Source organism: Lynx rufus, unplaced genomic scaffold (genome assembly GCF_022079265.1).
Source record: "Lynx rufus isolate CCGP_SWC_20201006 ecotype Redwood Valley unplaced genomic scaffold, mLynRuf1.p SCAF_15, whole genome shotgun sequence".
Lineage (NCBI taxonomy): Eukaryota > Metazoa > Chordata > Mammalia > Carnivora > Felidae > Lynx > Lynx rufus.
Genome location: NW_025814829.1, coordinates 35,607,369 through 35,621,451, shown reverse-complemented (window position 1 = coordinate 35,621,451; position 14,083 = coordinate 35,607,369). Strand labels below are relative to the sequence as shown.

Genomic DNA, 14,083 nt, shown 5'->3' with positions numbered 1-14,083 from the left:
AAGAAAATACTATTTGTAGATTTCATCCTTTATTACTTAATATAATGGGTATGCAGAATTTCTCTGATTATTTACATAAAAGTAAATAATGTCTGCTACAAATAAAAAACAGGTATTGTCAGGGGGGCGCTGGGTGGCGCAGTCGGTTAAGCGTCCGACTTTAGCCAGGTCACGATCTCGCGGTCCGGGAGTTCGAGCCCCGCGTCAGGCTCTGGGCTGATGGCTCAGAGCCTGGAGCCTGTTTCCGATTCTGTGTCTCCCTCTCTCTCTGCCCCTCCCCCGTTCATGCTCTGTCTCTCTCTGTCCCAAAAATAAATAAACGTTGAAAAAAAAATATTTAAAAAAAACAGGTATTGTCAAAAGAGTCGAATTTCATTATCATGTACAGATTGGGCTGCAGCTAGATAGAACTGAAAACTTCATCCACTGGTTTTCTCCCACCACTATTTACACTTAACACCAGACCATCTCCTGACATTCCAAGCAGATGGAAATATCTTGTAGTCATAGCTCTGCTTCAGTAATGAAATCACAATCTAAATGCCTATCTGAAGAGGGGCGCCTGGGTGGCGCAGTCGGTTAAGCCGTCCGACTTCAGCCAGGTCACGATCTCGCGGTCCGTGAGTTCGAGCCCCGCGTCAGGCTCTGGGCTGATGGCTCGGAGCCTGGAGCCTGTTTCTGATTCTGTGTCTCCCTCTCTCTCTGCCCCTCCCCCGTTCATGCTCTGTCTCTCTCTGTCCCAAAATAAATAAAAAACGTTGAAAAAAAAAAAAAGAAAAAAATAAATGCCTATCTGAAGAACTAAATATTTTTGTATACTGAGTAATAAAGAAAAACAGCAAATATACGTGAAATTACTTCAGTAATAGGTAAAGATTTAGCAACTTACTTTGCATCTTAGTCCTTATTCTTGTGGATTGTTCAAACCATTCCTGAGGTTTTTTTTGATATCCCGAGCCTAAAGCAAATGCATATACCAAGATATCATTTCAATATTTTGAAAACGTATACCATACTCCTGTTAGAAGGTAAATTTATCAGAAAGGTAAAACAAAGTTGGGGAAGAAAACAATAAAAGCAATAGGTTCAGAAGTAAAAGATAATGTTAAAGGATCACACCAGTGAAGGATGAACCACTTCCTATATAGCAAAATAGACAGCAAATAAATATATAATCACCTAATAGCAAAACTAGGTACCAATCCTTTGTTCTCGTCTATGAGAATGACTGAGTTCAATAGTACATGAACTTGGTTTCAATGTATTTAAGAAGAAAAAAGTTAACCATTTACTCTTGCAAATAAGTTACTTTAGGTAAAATAATCCTGAACACATTTCCACATCACAGAGTAATTATACACATTTGATACTAATGTGTGATGGATTAAAAGGCAAAGAGGCTAAAATGACTTAAAATCCTATTCAAACATTTTGTTGGCAGAATAAGACAAGGTCAGAATTGCTTGACTGATAAAAGAACAGACAACCAACCACTTACTTAGCACTGAAGGTTGCTTATCAAGAGTTATGAAGTCTCGACCTATAACAGAAAACAGAGATAAGGTCATGGAATACTTGGAAATAAGAACAATGAAAATACTGCATAGACATTATGCTTGTATACTATGGATACTATAAACCAAAAAATCACCACAAAAATCAAACCTTTCTTTCATCAGTCCCAAACGTATATACTATATTCATTGTTTTCCCTTTTTCTAAGCATCAAAGTGTTCAGGAATTGGATAATAAGTCAACTTTAAAATCAATACCATCAAAATAATGGCAGCACATACTAAATGTCAGGTATCAAGTATAATTTTACTTAATTCTCACACTTTATGTGGTCAGCACCATTATTCCCATTTTACAAATATATGGAATATATATATACATATATATACATACATATGTATATACATAATATATAGAAAGAGTATATATATATATATATGTAATATGGAAGTAGTAAAGCTCAGATACAAACCCACGCAGTCCATATATGTTATGCTATATACTGGTGTATATGGCATATACTATATAAGCAATTTTGTGGACATTGCAAAGTAGTTATGAAGTGAAAGTTATGAAGTAAAAAAAGTAGTTACTTTTTTGTTTTGGGATGGTATTTAAGGACAAATGGGATGATTAGAAATGATATTTCAAACAATTATAACAAGGGAAATTTCTAAATCTGTTCTGAAGAAATGAGTTATTTCTACCCAATGATACAAGTATTATTGTAAATTTTTCAAATTTATTTTTTCTAAATAAAAATGTAATATATACATGCTAACTGTAAAAGAAACATAACATTCTGAATTTTTTTAATGTTTATTTATTTTTGAGAGAGAGAGAGACAGAGCATGAAGTAAGCAGGGGCAGAGGGAGAGAGGGAGACACAAAATCCAAAGAAGGCTCCAGGCTCTGAGCTCTCAGCATAAAGCCTGATGTGGGCTCGAACTCACAGACCGCGAGATCATAACCTGAGCTGAAGTTGGACACTTAACCGACTGAGCCACCCAGGTGCCCCAAGAAATAGAACATTCTAGAAATGTGTAACTTAAAAATTCATAAATATCTACTAAGTGACTACTACACACAGGAATACCATGTTGAATAAGACATATGAATATTCTTCCAGATTTGTTTTCAGTCTATCCCAACAAAAGAAAAACAGTAGACCTGTTTTTTTAACATGTCTTTCATTGATTTGAAAAAGTAGGCTTCATGCCCAGTGTGGAAGCAAACCTGGGGCTTGAATCCACAACCCTGAGATAAAGACCTGAGCTGAAATCAAGAGTCAGACGCTTAGGGGCACCTGGGTGGCGCAGTCGGTTAAGCGTCCGACTTCAACCAGGTCACGATCTCGCGGTCCGTGAGTTCGAGCCCCGCGTCGGGCTCTGGGCGGATGGCTCGGAGCCTGGAGCCTGTTTCCGATTCTGTGTCTCCCTCTCTCTCTGCCCCTCCCCCGTTCATGCTCTGTCTCTCTCTGTCCCAAAAATAAATAAACGTTGAAAAAATTTAAAAAAAAAAAAAAAAAAAAGAGTCAGACGCTTAACTGACGGAGCCACCCAGGAGCCCCAAGGAGTAGTTTTAAAAAAACACCTCTGATGTAGGGCTGTATCTTATAATCGAGGGTATATCATAGTTTAACTGGATGATTTTTCTTTTTCAGTTATACAAAAAATAATGGCATCTTAAATTCAAGGATATATACCTCGATCACCTATTCATTAGTATACAAAGTATTCACTTTTCATAATTGTATGCATGTAGCATAATTTATATAGAGAGATACATTTAAGAGCTTCCAAATATCAAAGATTTAGAATAACAAAGGGCAAACATATAAGATTCAGCAAGTAATTTTCCACAAATGATTTTTTAATTTTTTGTTTTTATGTTTTATTCTCTTTGTTGAGAGACAGAGAGTGAGCAGGGGAGGGGCAGAGAGAGAGGGAGACAGAATCCAAAACAGCAGGCTCCAGGCTGCCAGCACAGAGCCCAAAGCAGGGCTCGAACCCATGAACGTGAGCTCATGACCTGAGACAAAGTGGGATGCTCAATCGACTGAGCCACCCAGGTACCCCACAAAGGACTTATTTTTGTGTCTCAGTGGCTTTTATTTTATCTCAGTTTTATCCCAGAACCTGCTAAAAACTAAATATATATAATGTGAAATATGTGGAATTATATAAATACAATGATTAATAAAACAGATTTACAAAGACTTTTTCTTTAAAAACAGTTTCATGTTTCAAGAAAGGTGATGTGGAAGGAAAAAAAAAAGTCCTTGAAGATTTTACATACAAGGATATTTTAGATTGATTAATAATTAACTCAAATTCTGGGACTTAATTAAACATGGGAAAGAGGGGCACCTGGGTGGCTCAGTTGGTTGGGTGACCGACTTTGGCTCAGGTCATGATCTCACGGTTCATGGGTTCGAGCCCTGCGTCAGGCTCTGTGCTGATGGCTTGGAGCCTGGAGCCTGCTTCGGATTCTGTGTCTCCCCCTCTCTCTGCCCCTCCCCTGCTCATGCTCTGTGTCTCTCTGTCTCTCAATAATAAATAAATGTTAAAAAAAAATTAAAAAAATAAATAAACATGGGAAAGAAACAGCATCATTTCTGCTTAACCTAAGAAAATACATATCTACTTTAGATAATCTGCAAAGTACAGAAAAAAAAGGAAAAGAAAAATATCACCAATTATTCTACCATTCTAAACAAATGATTGTTATCAGCACTTTAGTATATTACTTTCCAATCCTTTCTTTTGTTATATTTTTTCAACGTATTGTGAAAATTTTCAAAATTGTAAGCAAGGCTATAAGATTTTGATATACACACCACCTAGCTTTCCATTAACTTCTTATTATACTTTGCTTTATCACTTGTTTATTCATCCTTCCAAACTTTTGCAACAGAGCTCAAATCATACTGCATATAAAATTTTATATCCTTATTAGAATATGTCCATGTAAGTAGGCTCAAACTACGTTAGTTAATTAAACTAAGAATAGTCAACAAATTTATATGGCAAACAAGGACATTCAACAAGTCACAGAAAGCAGATTTCTGTTTTTAAATTCGAATTCAAGGTTGAGTACAGAGATGAAGCAAATTCAAGATGCAGGATGAGTTTTTTAGCATTCACTATACCTCTTTTTCAACACTTTACATTAAAAGAGAATCTTCAAAAATAAAAACGGCATTTGACCACACACACACAGGTAGAATTTCAAGAGTTTAAAACATGGTTTTACTTACTTTGTGATGACCGCCAAAGTGATTCTGGATATTGACTTAATTTCGTAGTTTGATCTGAAAGAACAAAAGAAATAAAGTGCACTATAAAGCATATTGTACTTTTTAAACGCATATTTTACCAAGAGAACAGTAAGTAATCAAAAGAACAAAAATATTCAGTAAAACCCCAGGGAATTCAACACTTGGGGCAGTGTTGAATATTTAATTTTTTTATTTTAAGTAGGCTTCATGCTCAGTGTGGAGTGCAACGCAGAGCCCAACCACCCAGGTGTCCCAGGAACACATTTTATTTTTTTTAAGTTTCTAAAGAGCCATGTTGTATCTAAAAACTTAACTAAATAATTATCTTTTCCCTAACGACTTTCTAAAGAAAAAAAATAGAAGATGTAGAACATGACGTGAGGTAAGGAAGATAATGAAACCTTTGAGTTGGGGAACACTTTGAAAGTTTATAATGGATCTTCTTGAAATCATTAATACCCATTTTGCCTCAAATTTTTCTTGTAAATGGTTAATATGTTACATATTTTAGCCTATTCTTTAAAAACTTATTTTCATATAAAAGTGGAATTTATAACTAACTTTGTTCAAAAGTGATCAGATTGTTAACTCGGAAGTAAAAGCATTTGACACATCCAGGTGTGGTAGCTAAATATTTTTGTTAGTGTACTCCTATTATTAAAAAAAATTTGAGCACTGATTTCTAAAACATATTTCTTTTTAATTAAAAAAATGCTTATTTATTTTTGAGAGAAAGAGAGAGAGAGAGAGAGCGAGTGAGCATGAGTGGGGAAGGGCAGAGAGAAAGGGAGACAGAGGATCCGAAGCGGGCTCTGTACTGTCAGCACAGAGCCCGATGTGGGGCTCAAACTCATGAACCATGAGATCATGACCTGAGCCGAAGTCTGACACTTAACTGACTGAGCCACCCACGTGCCCCTCCAAAACATATTTCTAACATTAAATACGTGTGTTATTGAAATAATGTATTAACTAATGTGTTGTATCTATTATAAAACAAAAAGACATTTTAATTGGATGAAATAAAATATAAATATACATGAAATTCTAATATTCTCTTCTTGCATTCCAACAGATCTTTTTTTTTTTAAGTTTTTATTTAAATTCCAGTTAGTTAACATACAGTGCAATATTAGTGTCAGATGTACAATTTAGTGATTCAACACTTCTATACAACATCTGGTGCTTATCACAAGTGCACTCCTTAATTCCCATCACCTATTTCACTCACCCCCCCATTCCCTCCTCCCCTTTGGTCGCCATCAATTCGTTCTCTACAGTTGAGTCTGTTTCTTGGCTCGCCTTTCTTTTTTTCTCTATGCTTGTTTCTTCTTGAACCTCTTCAAGGGATAACTGGCTCAGAAAATAATCTAAGAAGATCAGTATTCTTAATATGCTCCCTTTTTTCTTCTTTAGCTAGAGTTTTCTTCTGCACGTGGGTATGTGTGCTTCATTAAGAATTTATTAGAATTCTTAAAGGGATCACAGACCCTTCAGTGTATGAAGTTTCAAAGAGCTATATGCTGCTAGCAATAGCATCAAACTATTGGCTATAGGAATGGCTAAATTAGTTTTTAATTTTTAGAGCTTCATGTATACATATACCAAAACTAATAAGAACACTTAGTTTAGTGTTTAATATGTGACAGGTACCTTCTAGGTGCTTGCACATATGAATTAACCTCTTACCAACCCAGATGAGGATACTGAGGAACACAGACATTAAGCAATTGCCTGAGGGCACAAACCTAGTAGTGGAGGAGTGAAACCCAGGGATTCTGGCTCCAGAGCCCATGTTCTTAACCACTATGCTAGAATGGTGCATATCTCCTTTGGGATTTCTGTATCAAGAAAGAATGGGGAACAATGAGGAAGGGTGGGAAATATATAGAATACCAAATGCCCATAAACCAGCCTATGAGCCTATTTTTTAAATGGAATGATAAAGTAAAACACAGAATTATGGAAATTCTCAAAAGATGGTGAGGGGAAAATAGAGAATTACTCTTTCATGGGACTAAAATATAATATTATTCATTATTTACAGAGTTTCAAATTGGTTCAGCACCCTCTCAAGCCTCAATTAGTATTTTCTCCCCACGGTCAATACTTTCCTTGAATAAACTTAAACACAAATTCACATGAACAGCCATAAACTGTTGCTACTAACTTGGTGTGAATTTGAACAATCCAGAAATAAAAGTGATTACCTAGGGATATTAAAACTTCCTAAGAGCTGACATCCCTGATAATATAAGGAATACCACTACCAATGAGATCCGCTTCTCTATAACATTTTAAACAAACTACAAATAACTTCTTTTGAGCACAAAAATATCTTATATTCCATAAATATCAAAGCAGGCTAAAAAGTGACTTATTTGTGGGGTGCCTGGGTGGATCAGTCAATTAAGTGTCCAACTTCAAATCAGGTCATGAACTCGCTTTCGTTGAGTTTGAGCCCCGGGTCGGGCTCAGTGCTGACAGCTCAGAACCCGGAGCCTGCTTTGGAATCTGTGTGTGTCTCTCTCTCTCTGCCCCTCCCCCGCTTGTGCTCTGTCTCTCTCTCTCTCTAAAATAAAGATTAAAAAAAAATTTTTTTTAAAGTGACTTGTTTAGATATTATATAGACATTACATGTTACTAATCAGATGCACACATGGAGTCAGTAATTTTAATAAATATTAAAAAGTATACTTTCTAAAAAACTAGTTTTAATAAAATATCTTATGGAAATATTTTTTAAAAAAGTAAATTCACAAAATACCTTTAGATTTTTACTAAAAACACAGCTCCTAAGATAAAGTCATATGAATATGAAGATATGTTACCTCCAGAATCAAGAGAATCCCCGGATCTGACCTTAAGAATAGTAATATCACTGTCAGAGCTGTCTTGATCGTCTTGTTCAGTTTCTTCTAAAAAGAAAGAAATAATACACTAGTATAGTCTTTCTTCTAATGTTCTAAAGATCTAGATTAAAACAAGTAATTCAACATTACAATGAAGCCTCTTTAATTATCAGACATAGAATCACTATTTATTACACTTACTATTCTGGATCACAAAGTTTTATATGAGCTAAAATTGAGCTCATTAATGTTATCTGAGGCATATAATTATATCTCAAGCAAATATTCTGAGTAATATCTACAAGATTATATTCTGAGGCTTTAATGTAAAGTCAAAAAGGAAACAAAGGAGCATTAATAGTGGAGAAATTTTACCTTTTTGGGGGGGGACTACATATAGTGTGTAAATTCAGCCAAAATTAGTATATGTACATGTGTGTTTACATGAGTATCTGTGGTTGTAAAGGGGGGATGTACACACACACTCATACAAGCATTTCAGTATGCAGGTAATTAAGATTATGGTGGGGTTTAAAATGGACTAAGTTTTACTGTCCTATTCATAGACTGATTATGAGAATTTAGAAAAAATGATTATATTAATACCATAATCAAAGGCCAGCATATGACAAAGTCTGTTTTCATTGGCTTTACTTAAAATTATTAACTCAGACAAAAGATGTTTAAAATGCATATAAAGGCTATCATCACTTACCCTATCCCATTTTATCTAAGACCCAATTATGAATTTAGATAAGCATGAACTTTTTTCCTGAAGAAAAATTTTCCTCCTTAAGTAACTATCAAAATTGTTCATGTTAATGAAAAAAAATTTAGAATATTTTAAAAGAAAATACCTCCTTCAGAAAAATTGACCTTCTGTTGGCTGCTGGTGGCTTCTAGAAAAGAAAAGCAAACACATCATACATGACATCAAAAGCTAAAGCTTAGGAATAAACAATATATAACTATATAATATATAATATGTAATCTATAACATACAATTTAGGGAAGTGAACATAAAGACAGACCAACTAAAATTTTTCTTCTGTTAAATGTTAAAAAATATGTTATTTCCCTTTAGGTTATTTCAGAAATAAGTACGATATAACCTAGAATCAGGAAGAGTTTATTTTTCTTTCAGCCGCAGGTCCGTTTGTACTCTAAAACTGTAACCTGTTTGTAGAAAGCATGAGATTCTCCATTGATAAATATTCCAGTCCCTATAGGTTTACTGAATTCTCATTCTATTTGCCACACTCCCCATGCCGTCTTGAGAAACCCATCATACTGGTGGAAAAGACAAATCAGTTCTTTACTGCACTAGTATGTCCAGAAGAAGAAAGGGAGAGAAACCCTAGCTCCAGCACATCCACGTACACTATTTTTTTTCAGAGCCAGAGAATTTGGACAAAGATAAATGAGCAACGTGTATCAAATACAGTATTTTTATATAGGCTATACTGAAAAAAAAAAATTTAAGGGAGATAAACCCAAAGGCGGCATTGTACAACTGGGCTAAAATATTGCTGAGTGATCTTTTGAGAAGTGGCATGAATCAGACTGCTCACAAAGCTGAAATCTTTCTTTTCAGCTTTCCCTCTGTTGCTTTTAACCCCTTTTGCTTTTCAAAAGGGGAAAACAATACCGTGGAAGGCAAGTGCCAACACATTATACGGTGAACTTGGAAATATTTTCTTCAGATCAGTTTAATTATATTAATATAACACTGGTCAAACTACCACTATGACAGGGGCAAGTGTAAATCACTATGTGAAATACATTTGCCAATATTTTTGGTATAGGAAAAAACTAACCAAAACAGCAAATACTATGTCACTCTTATAAAGCTAGGACCTGGTATATTATATTCCATTTTAATCTAGGGTCATAAGTGAAACTGTCTTTTCAATTTTCTTTTTCAAGCAGAAAAATGGAAAATCAAACTTGCCTTAGTGCTATTCTCTTAAAATTTTTTCATTAATATTTCCACTCATACAAAAAGATATCGTTCCATAACACACATATTATCCCTTTTGTAGAGTTTATTTTCATTTATATAACTATTCACATAGCATGCAAACAAAAGATGTTTTCTTAAGAGCCAATAGTTACATCTTAGTCATTATCTTAATAATAGTTACTTCCTTGATATTTGCATGCTGCCAGTTAGTTTTCAAAAAAACCCTTCATATCTCCTATCTGATTCCCTAATGTCACAAGAGGACTCTCATAGGTAAGGTTTATGGGATTAAGTGACGTGTCTAAGGGTGTCAGGATGAACAAGTGATAAAAAAGGAATTGAATACAGGCTCTTCTGATTTCTAGTCTACCACCCATCTACCACTGCATCAGTCTTATTTATAATGGCATGTATTCAGCACTTAATGATAATTATTTTGTTTTATTAATTTTCTTTTAAAGAGCAGCTTAAGAAAGAGCAGCAAAACTGAGGGGAAGGTAGATAGATTTCCTTTATGTTTCCTGCCCCATACATGCATAGCTTCCACCATTATCAACATCCCCCACCAGAGTGGTATATTTGTTGAATAGTGGTAAAATTGATGGATCTACATTTACACATCATGTTCACCCAAAGACCCTAATTTACATTACAGTTCACTCTTGGTGTTGTGCATTCTATGGGTTTAGACAAACATATAATGACATGTATCCATCATTATGATATCATACAGAGTATTTTCATGCTCTAAAAACCCTCTGTGTTCCACCTATTCATCCTTCCCCTACCACCACCACCACACCCTTGATGACCATTAATCTTTTTGTTTCTGTTTTAATGTTTATTTATTTTTGAGAAAGAGACAGAACGTGAGCAGATGAGGGGCAGAGACAGGGAGACACAGAATCCAAAGCAGACTCCAGGTTCTGAGCTGTCAGCACAGAGCCTGACACGGGGCTCGAACCCACAAACTGTGAGATCATGACCTGAGCGAAGTTGGGTGCTTAACCGACCGAGCCACCCAGGTGCCCCAATGACCGCTGATCTTTTTACTGTCTCAATAGTTTTGCCTTTTCCAGAACAGTCATATAGGTTCCTCCATGTCTTTCCATGGCTTGATAGCTCAGTGCTTTATAGCACTGAATAACACTCCACCGTCTGGATGCGCCAGTTTAATCATTCACCTACTGAAAGACACATTGGTTGCTTCCAAGTAGAATAATTCCAATAATTATTCCAATTATGAATAATTCTGCTATAAACATGTGTGCAGGCTTTTGTGTAAACATTAAGTTTTCAACTCATTTGGGTAAATATCAAAGAGTGTAATTGCTGGATCATATGGTAAGAATGACATAATGTCATGATGACATACAATGTAGGACATCTTTTCATATGCTCATTTGCCATCTGTATATCTGTTGTTGGGGTGTCTGTTAAGTCTTTAGCTCATTTTTTAAATCAGGTTTTTTTTTTTATTGTTGAGTTCTAAGAGTTCTTTGTATACTTTGGATAATTGTCCTTTATTAGATGTGTCATTTGCAAGTATTTGCTCTCAGTGTCTTATGTTTTTATTCTCTTGTCATTCTTTTGCAGAGCAGAAGTTTGTAACTTCACTGAAGTTCAGCTTATCAATTCTTTCATGGGTTGTGCTCTGTGTTTGCATCTAAAGAAGCATCAGCATACCCAAAGTCCTTTAGATTTTCTTCTGGGAGTTTTGTACATTTTTTTTAAAAAACTTACATTTAGGCCTGTGATACATTTTTAGTTAATATTTGCAAAGGGTTTAAGGTCTGTGTCTAGATTTTTTTTTTTTTTGCATGTAGATATCCAGTTGTTCTAGCCATTTGTTGAAAAGATTCTGCCCTCCATTGTATTGACTTTGTTAAAGACCAGTAGACTACACGTGGATCTGTTTATGGGTTCTCTATTCATCTATTCTTCTACCAATACCACACTGTCTAGATTACTGAAGCTTCACCGTCAGTCTTGAGGTTAAGTCCTCCTACTTTATTCTTCAATTCTGTATCGGCTATGCTGGGTCTTTTGACTCTATATGAACTTAATCATTTTCTCAAAATAAGTTGTTGGGATTTTGATTGGGAATGCACTGAATTTACAGATTAAGTTGAAAAGAACTGACTTCTTGACAATACTGAGTCTTCCTATCCATGAACATGGAATATCTCTCCGTTGGTTTTAAGTAAATTCTTTGATTTCATTTATGAGTTTTATAATTTTTCTCACATAGATCTTGTACATATCTTCTTAGATATATACCTGTAAGCATTTTGGTGGGGAGAAGGGTGCTAATGTAAATTGTGTTGTTTTTAATTTCAAATTTTTCTTGTTCATTGCTGGTATGTAGGACAGTGATTGGCTTTTTTATATTAACTTTACATTCTGCAACCTTGCTATAATTGCTCATTAGTTCCTATTTTTTGTCCATTCTTTTGGATTTCCTACACAGATGATCACGTTACCTGTGAACCAAGACACTTCTTCCTTCCCAACCTGTATACCTTTTGCTTCCCTTTGTCTTACTGCATTAGCTACGTTGCTCCAGCACAATGTTGAAAAGAAGTGGTGAGCAGGGGCATCTATGCCTAAATATCCATTTAGGTTCCTTCATATCATACCTTGATGGCTTATTCCTTTTTAGCACTGATATTAATACAAAAGCTTCCAGTGTCTCACCATTATGTTACCTGTAAGGTTTTTTTTTGTAGATAGTGTTTATCAAGTTGAGAAAGATTCCCTCTATTCCCAGTTTACTGAGAGTTTTTATCATGAATGGGTGTTGGATTCTGCCAAACACTTTTTCTGCATCTATTAATACTATGTGTTTTTTTCTTTTTTAGTCTGTTAATATGATAGATTCTCAAATGTTGAGCCAGTCTTTCATACCTATGACAAATCCTGTTTGGTTGTAGCGTATTTTTTTTTTTTTTCAGTTTTAAAGTAATCTGTATAGTCAATGTGGAGCTTGAACCCACAACCCCAAGATTAAGAGTTATGTTCTTTACCAAGTGAGCCAGCCAGGTGCCCCTAATTCTTTTTGTAGTTTTTTAAAATTCATTTTGCTAATGTTTTGTGAAATACTGCATCTGTTCATGAGATATTGATCTATAGTTTTCTTTTCTTGTGTTTGTTTGGTTTTAGTATTAGGGGAATGCTGGCCTTACAAAATGAGTTAGGAAGTATTTCCTCTACTTTTATCCTCTGAAAGGTACCTTAGAGAACTGGTATAATTCATTTCTTTAAATATTTGATAGTATTCACCAGTGAACTCATTTAGGCCTGGTGCTTTCTGTTTCGGAAATTTATTAAATATTGAGTCAATGTATTTAAATAGATATAGATGTATTTAAATAGATAACAGATTATCTATTTCTTCTTGTGTGTTTTAGCCAATTGTGTCTTTCATGGAAAGGGTCCATTTCATCTAGATTATCAAATTTGTGGGCTTCAACATGTTCATAGTATTTCTATATTATCCTTTTAATTTTCATGAAATCTATACTAATTTGTGTCCTTTTACCTTAGTTTACCTCTTTTCTTTTTTTATCCTTAGCCTGGTTAAAGGCTTTCCCTTTGAATGATAATTCTGCAAGATACAGAATTCTAGTTTGGTGGTTTTTTCCTCTCACACTTAAAATCATTCATTCCACACTCTCTTCTCACTTGCATGGTTTCTGAAGAGAAGTTGGATGTAATTCTTATCTTTGTTCCTTTATGGGTCAGGTGTCTTCTCTTCCTATAACTTCTTTCAGGTTTTCTTCATCTTTGATTTTCTGTAGTTTGAAAATGATAAACACCCAGGTGTATTTTTTGTGCATTTGTTCTGCTTGATGTTCTCAGAGCTTCCTGAATCTGTGGTTTGGTGTCTGACGTTAATTTGGAGAAATTCTAGATCATTGTCTCAAGTATTTCTTCTGTTCCTTTTTTCTCCTCCTTCTGGCACTCCCATTATGTGTATGTTATATACAATATTTTATAGTTGTATAGTCCTTGGATGTTCCATTTTGTTGAGTCGTTTCCTCTGCTTTTTGGTTGAGAACTGTATTTTGAGAATTGACATATGACACTGTGTAAGTATGTGTAGATGTTAACTTGATACATTTATATATTGATTACCACCATAGCACTGGTTAACACCTCTATCACATTATCATTTATTTGAGGATTCTATCAATATGCCCTCTAGCACAGAAATTTTTTCCTCAGCCAAGTCCAGTCTAATATGTCTATCAAAGGCATTCATTTCTATTACAGTGATTTTGAATCCCTTGCATTTCTTTTTGCTTCCTAGGATTTCCATCTCTGCTTACATTGTCCATCTGTTTGTGCATGCTGTCTACTTTATCCATTAGAATCCCTAGCATACTAATCATAGTCGTTTTAAATTTCTGGTCTGATATTTCCAACACCCTGGCCATACTGGTTCGGATGTTGGCTTTGTCTCTTCAAATT

General features: G+C 35.0%; 1 protein-coding gene across 2 annotated transcripts in view; it reads right to left on the bottom strand.

Annotated features, from left to right (window-relative positions):
* Positions 1-14,083, bottom strand: part of TOR1AIP1 (torsin 1A interacting protein 1) — a 44,145-nt gene that overhangs the window by 15,957 nt on the left and 14,105 nt on the right. For both annotated transcript variants that reach the window (XM_047076848.1, XM_047076849.1), the window contains 5 exons: positions 8,505-8,546; positions 7,627-7,713; positions 4,775-4,828; positions 1,499-1,540; positions 890-958 (listed from right to left, as the gene is read on the bottom strand). In XM_047076848.1, the coding sequence (XP_046932804.1) occupies positions 890-958; positions 1,499-1,540; positions 4,775-4,828; positions 7,627-7,713; positions 8,505-8,546 (294 nt within the window). The remainder of the gene's footprint in view (positions 1-889; positions 959-1,498; positions 1,541-4,774; positions 4,829-7,626; positions 7,714-8,504; positions 8,547-14,083) is intronic.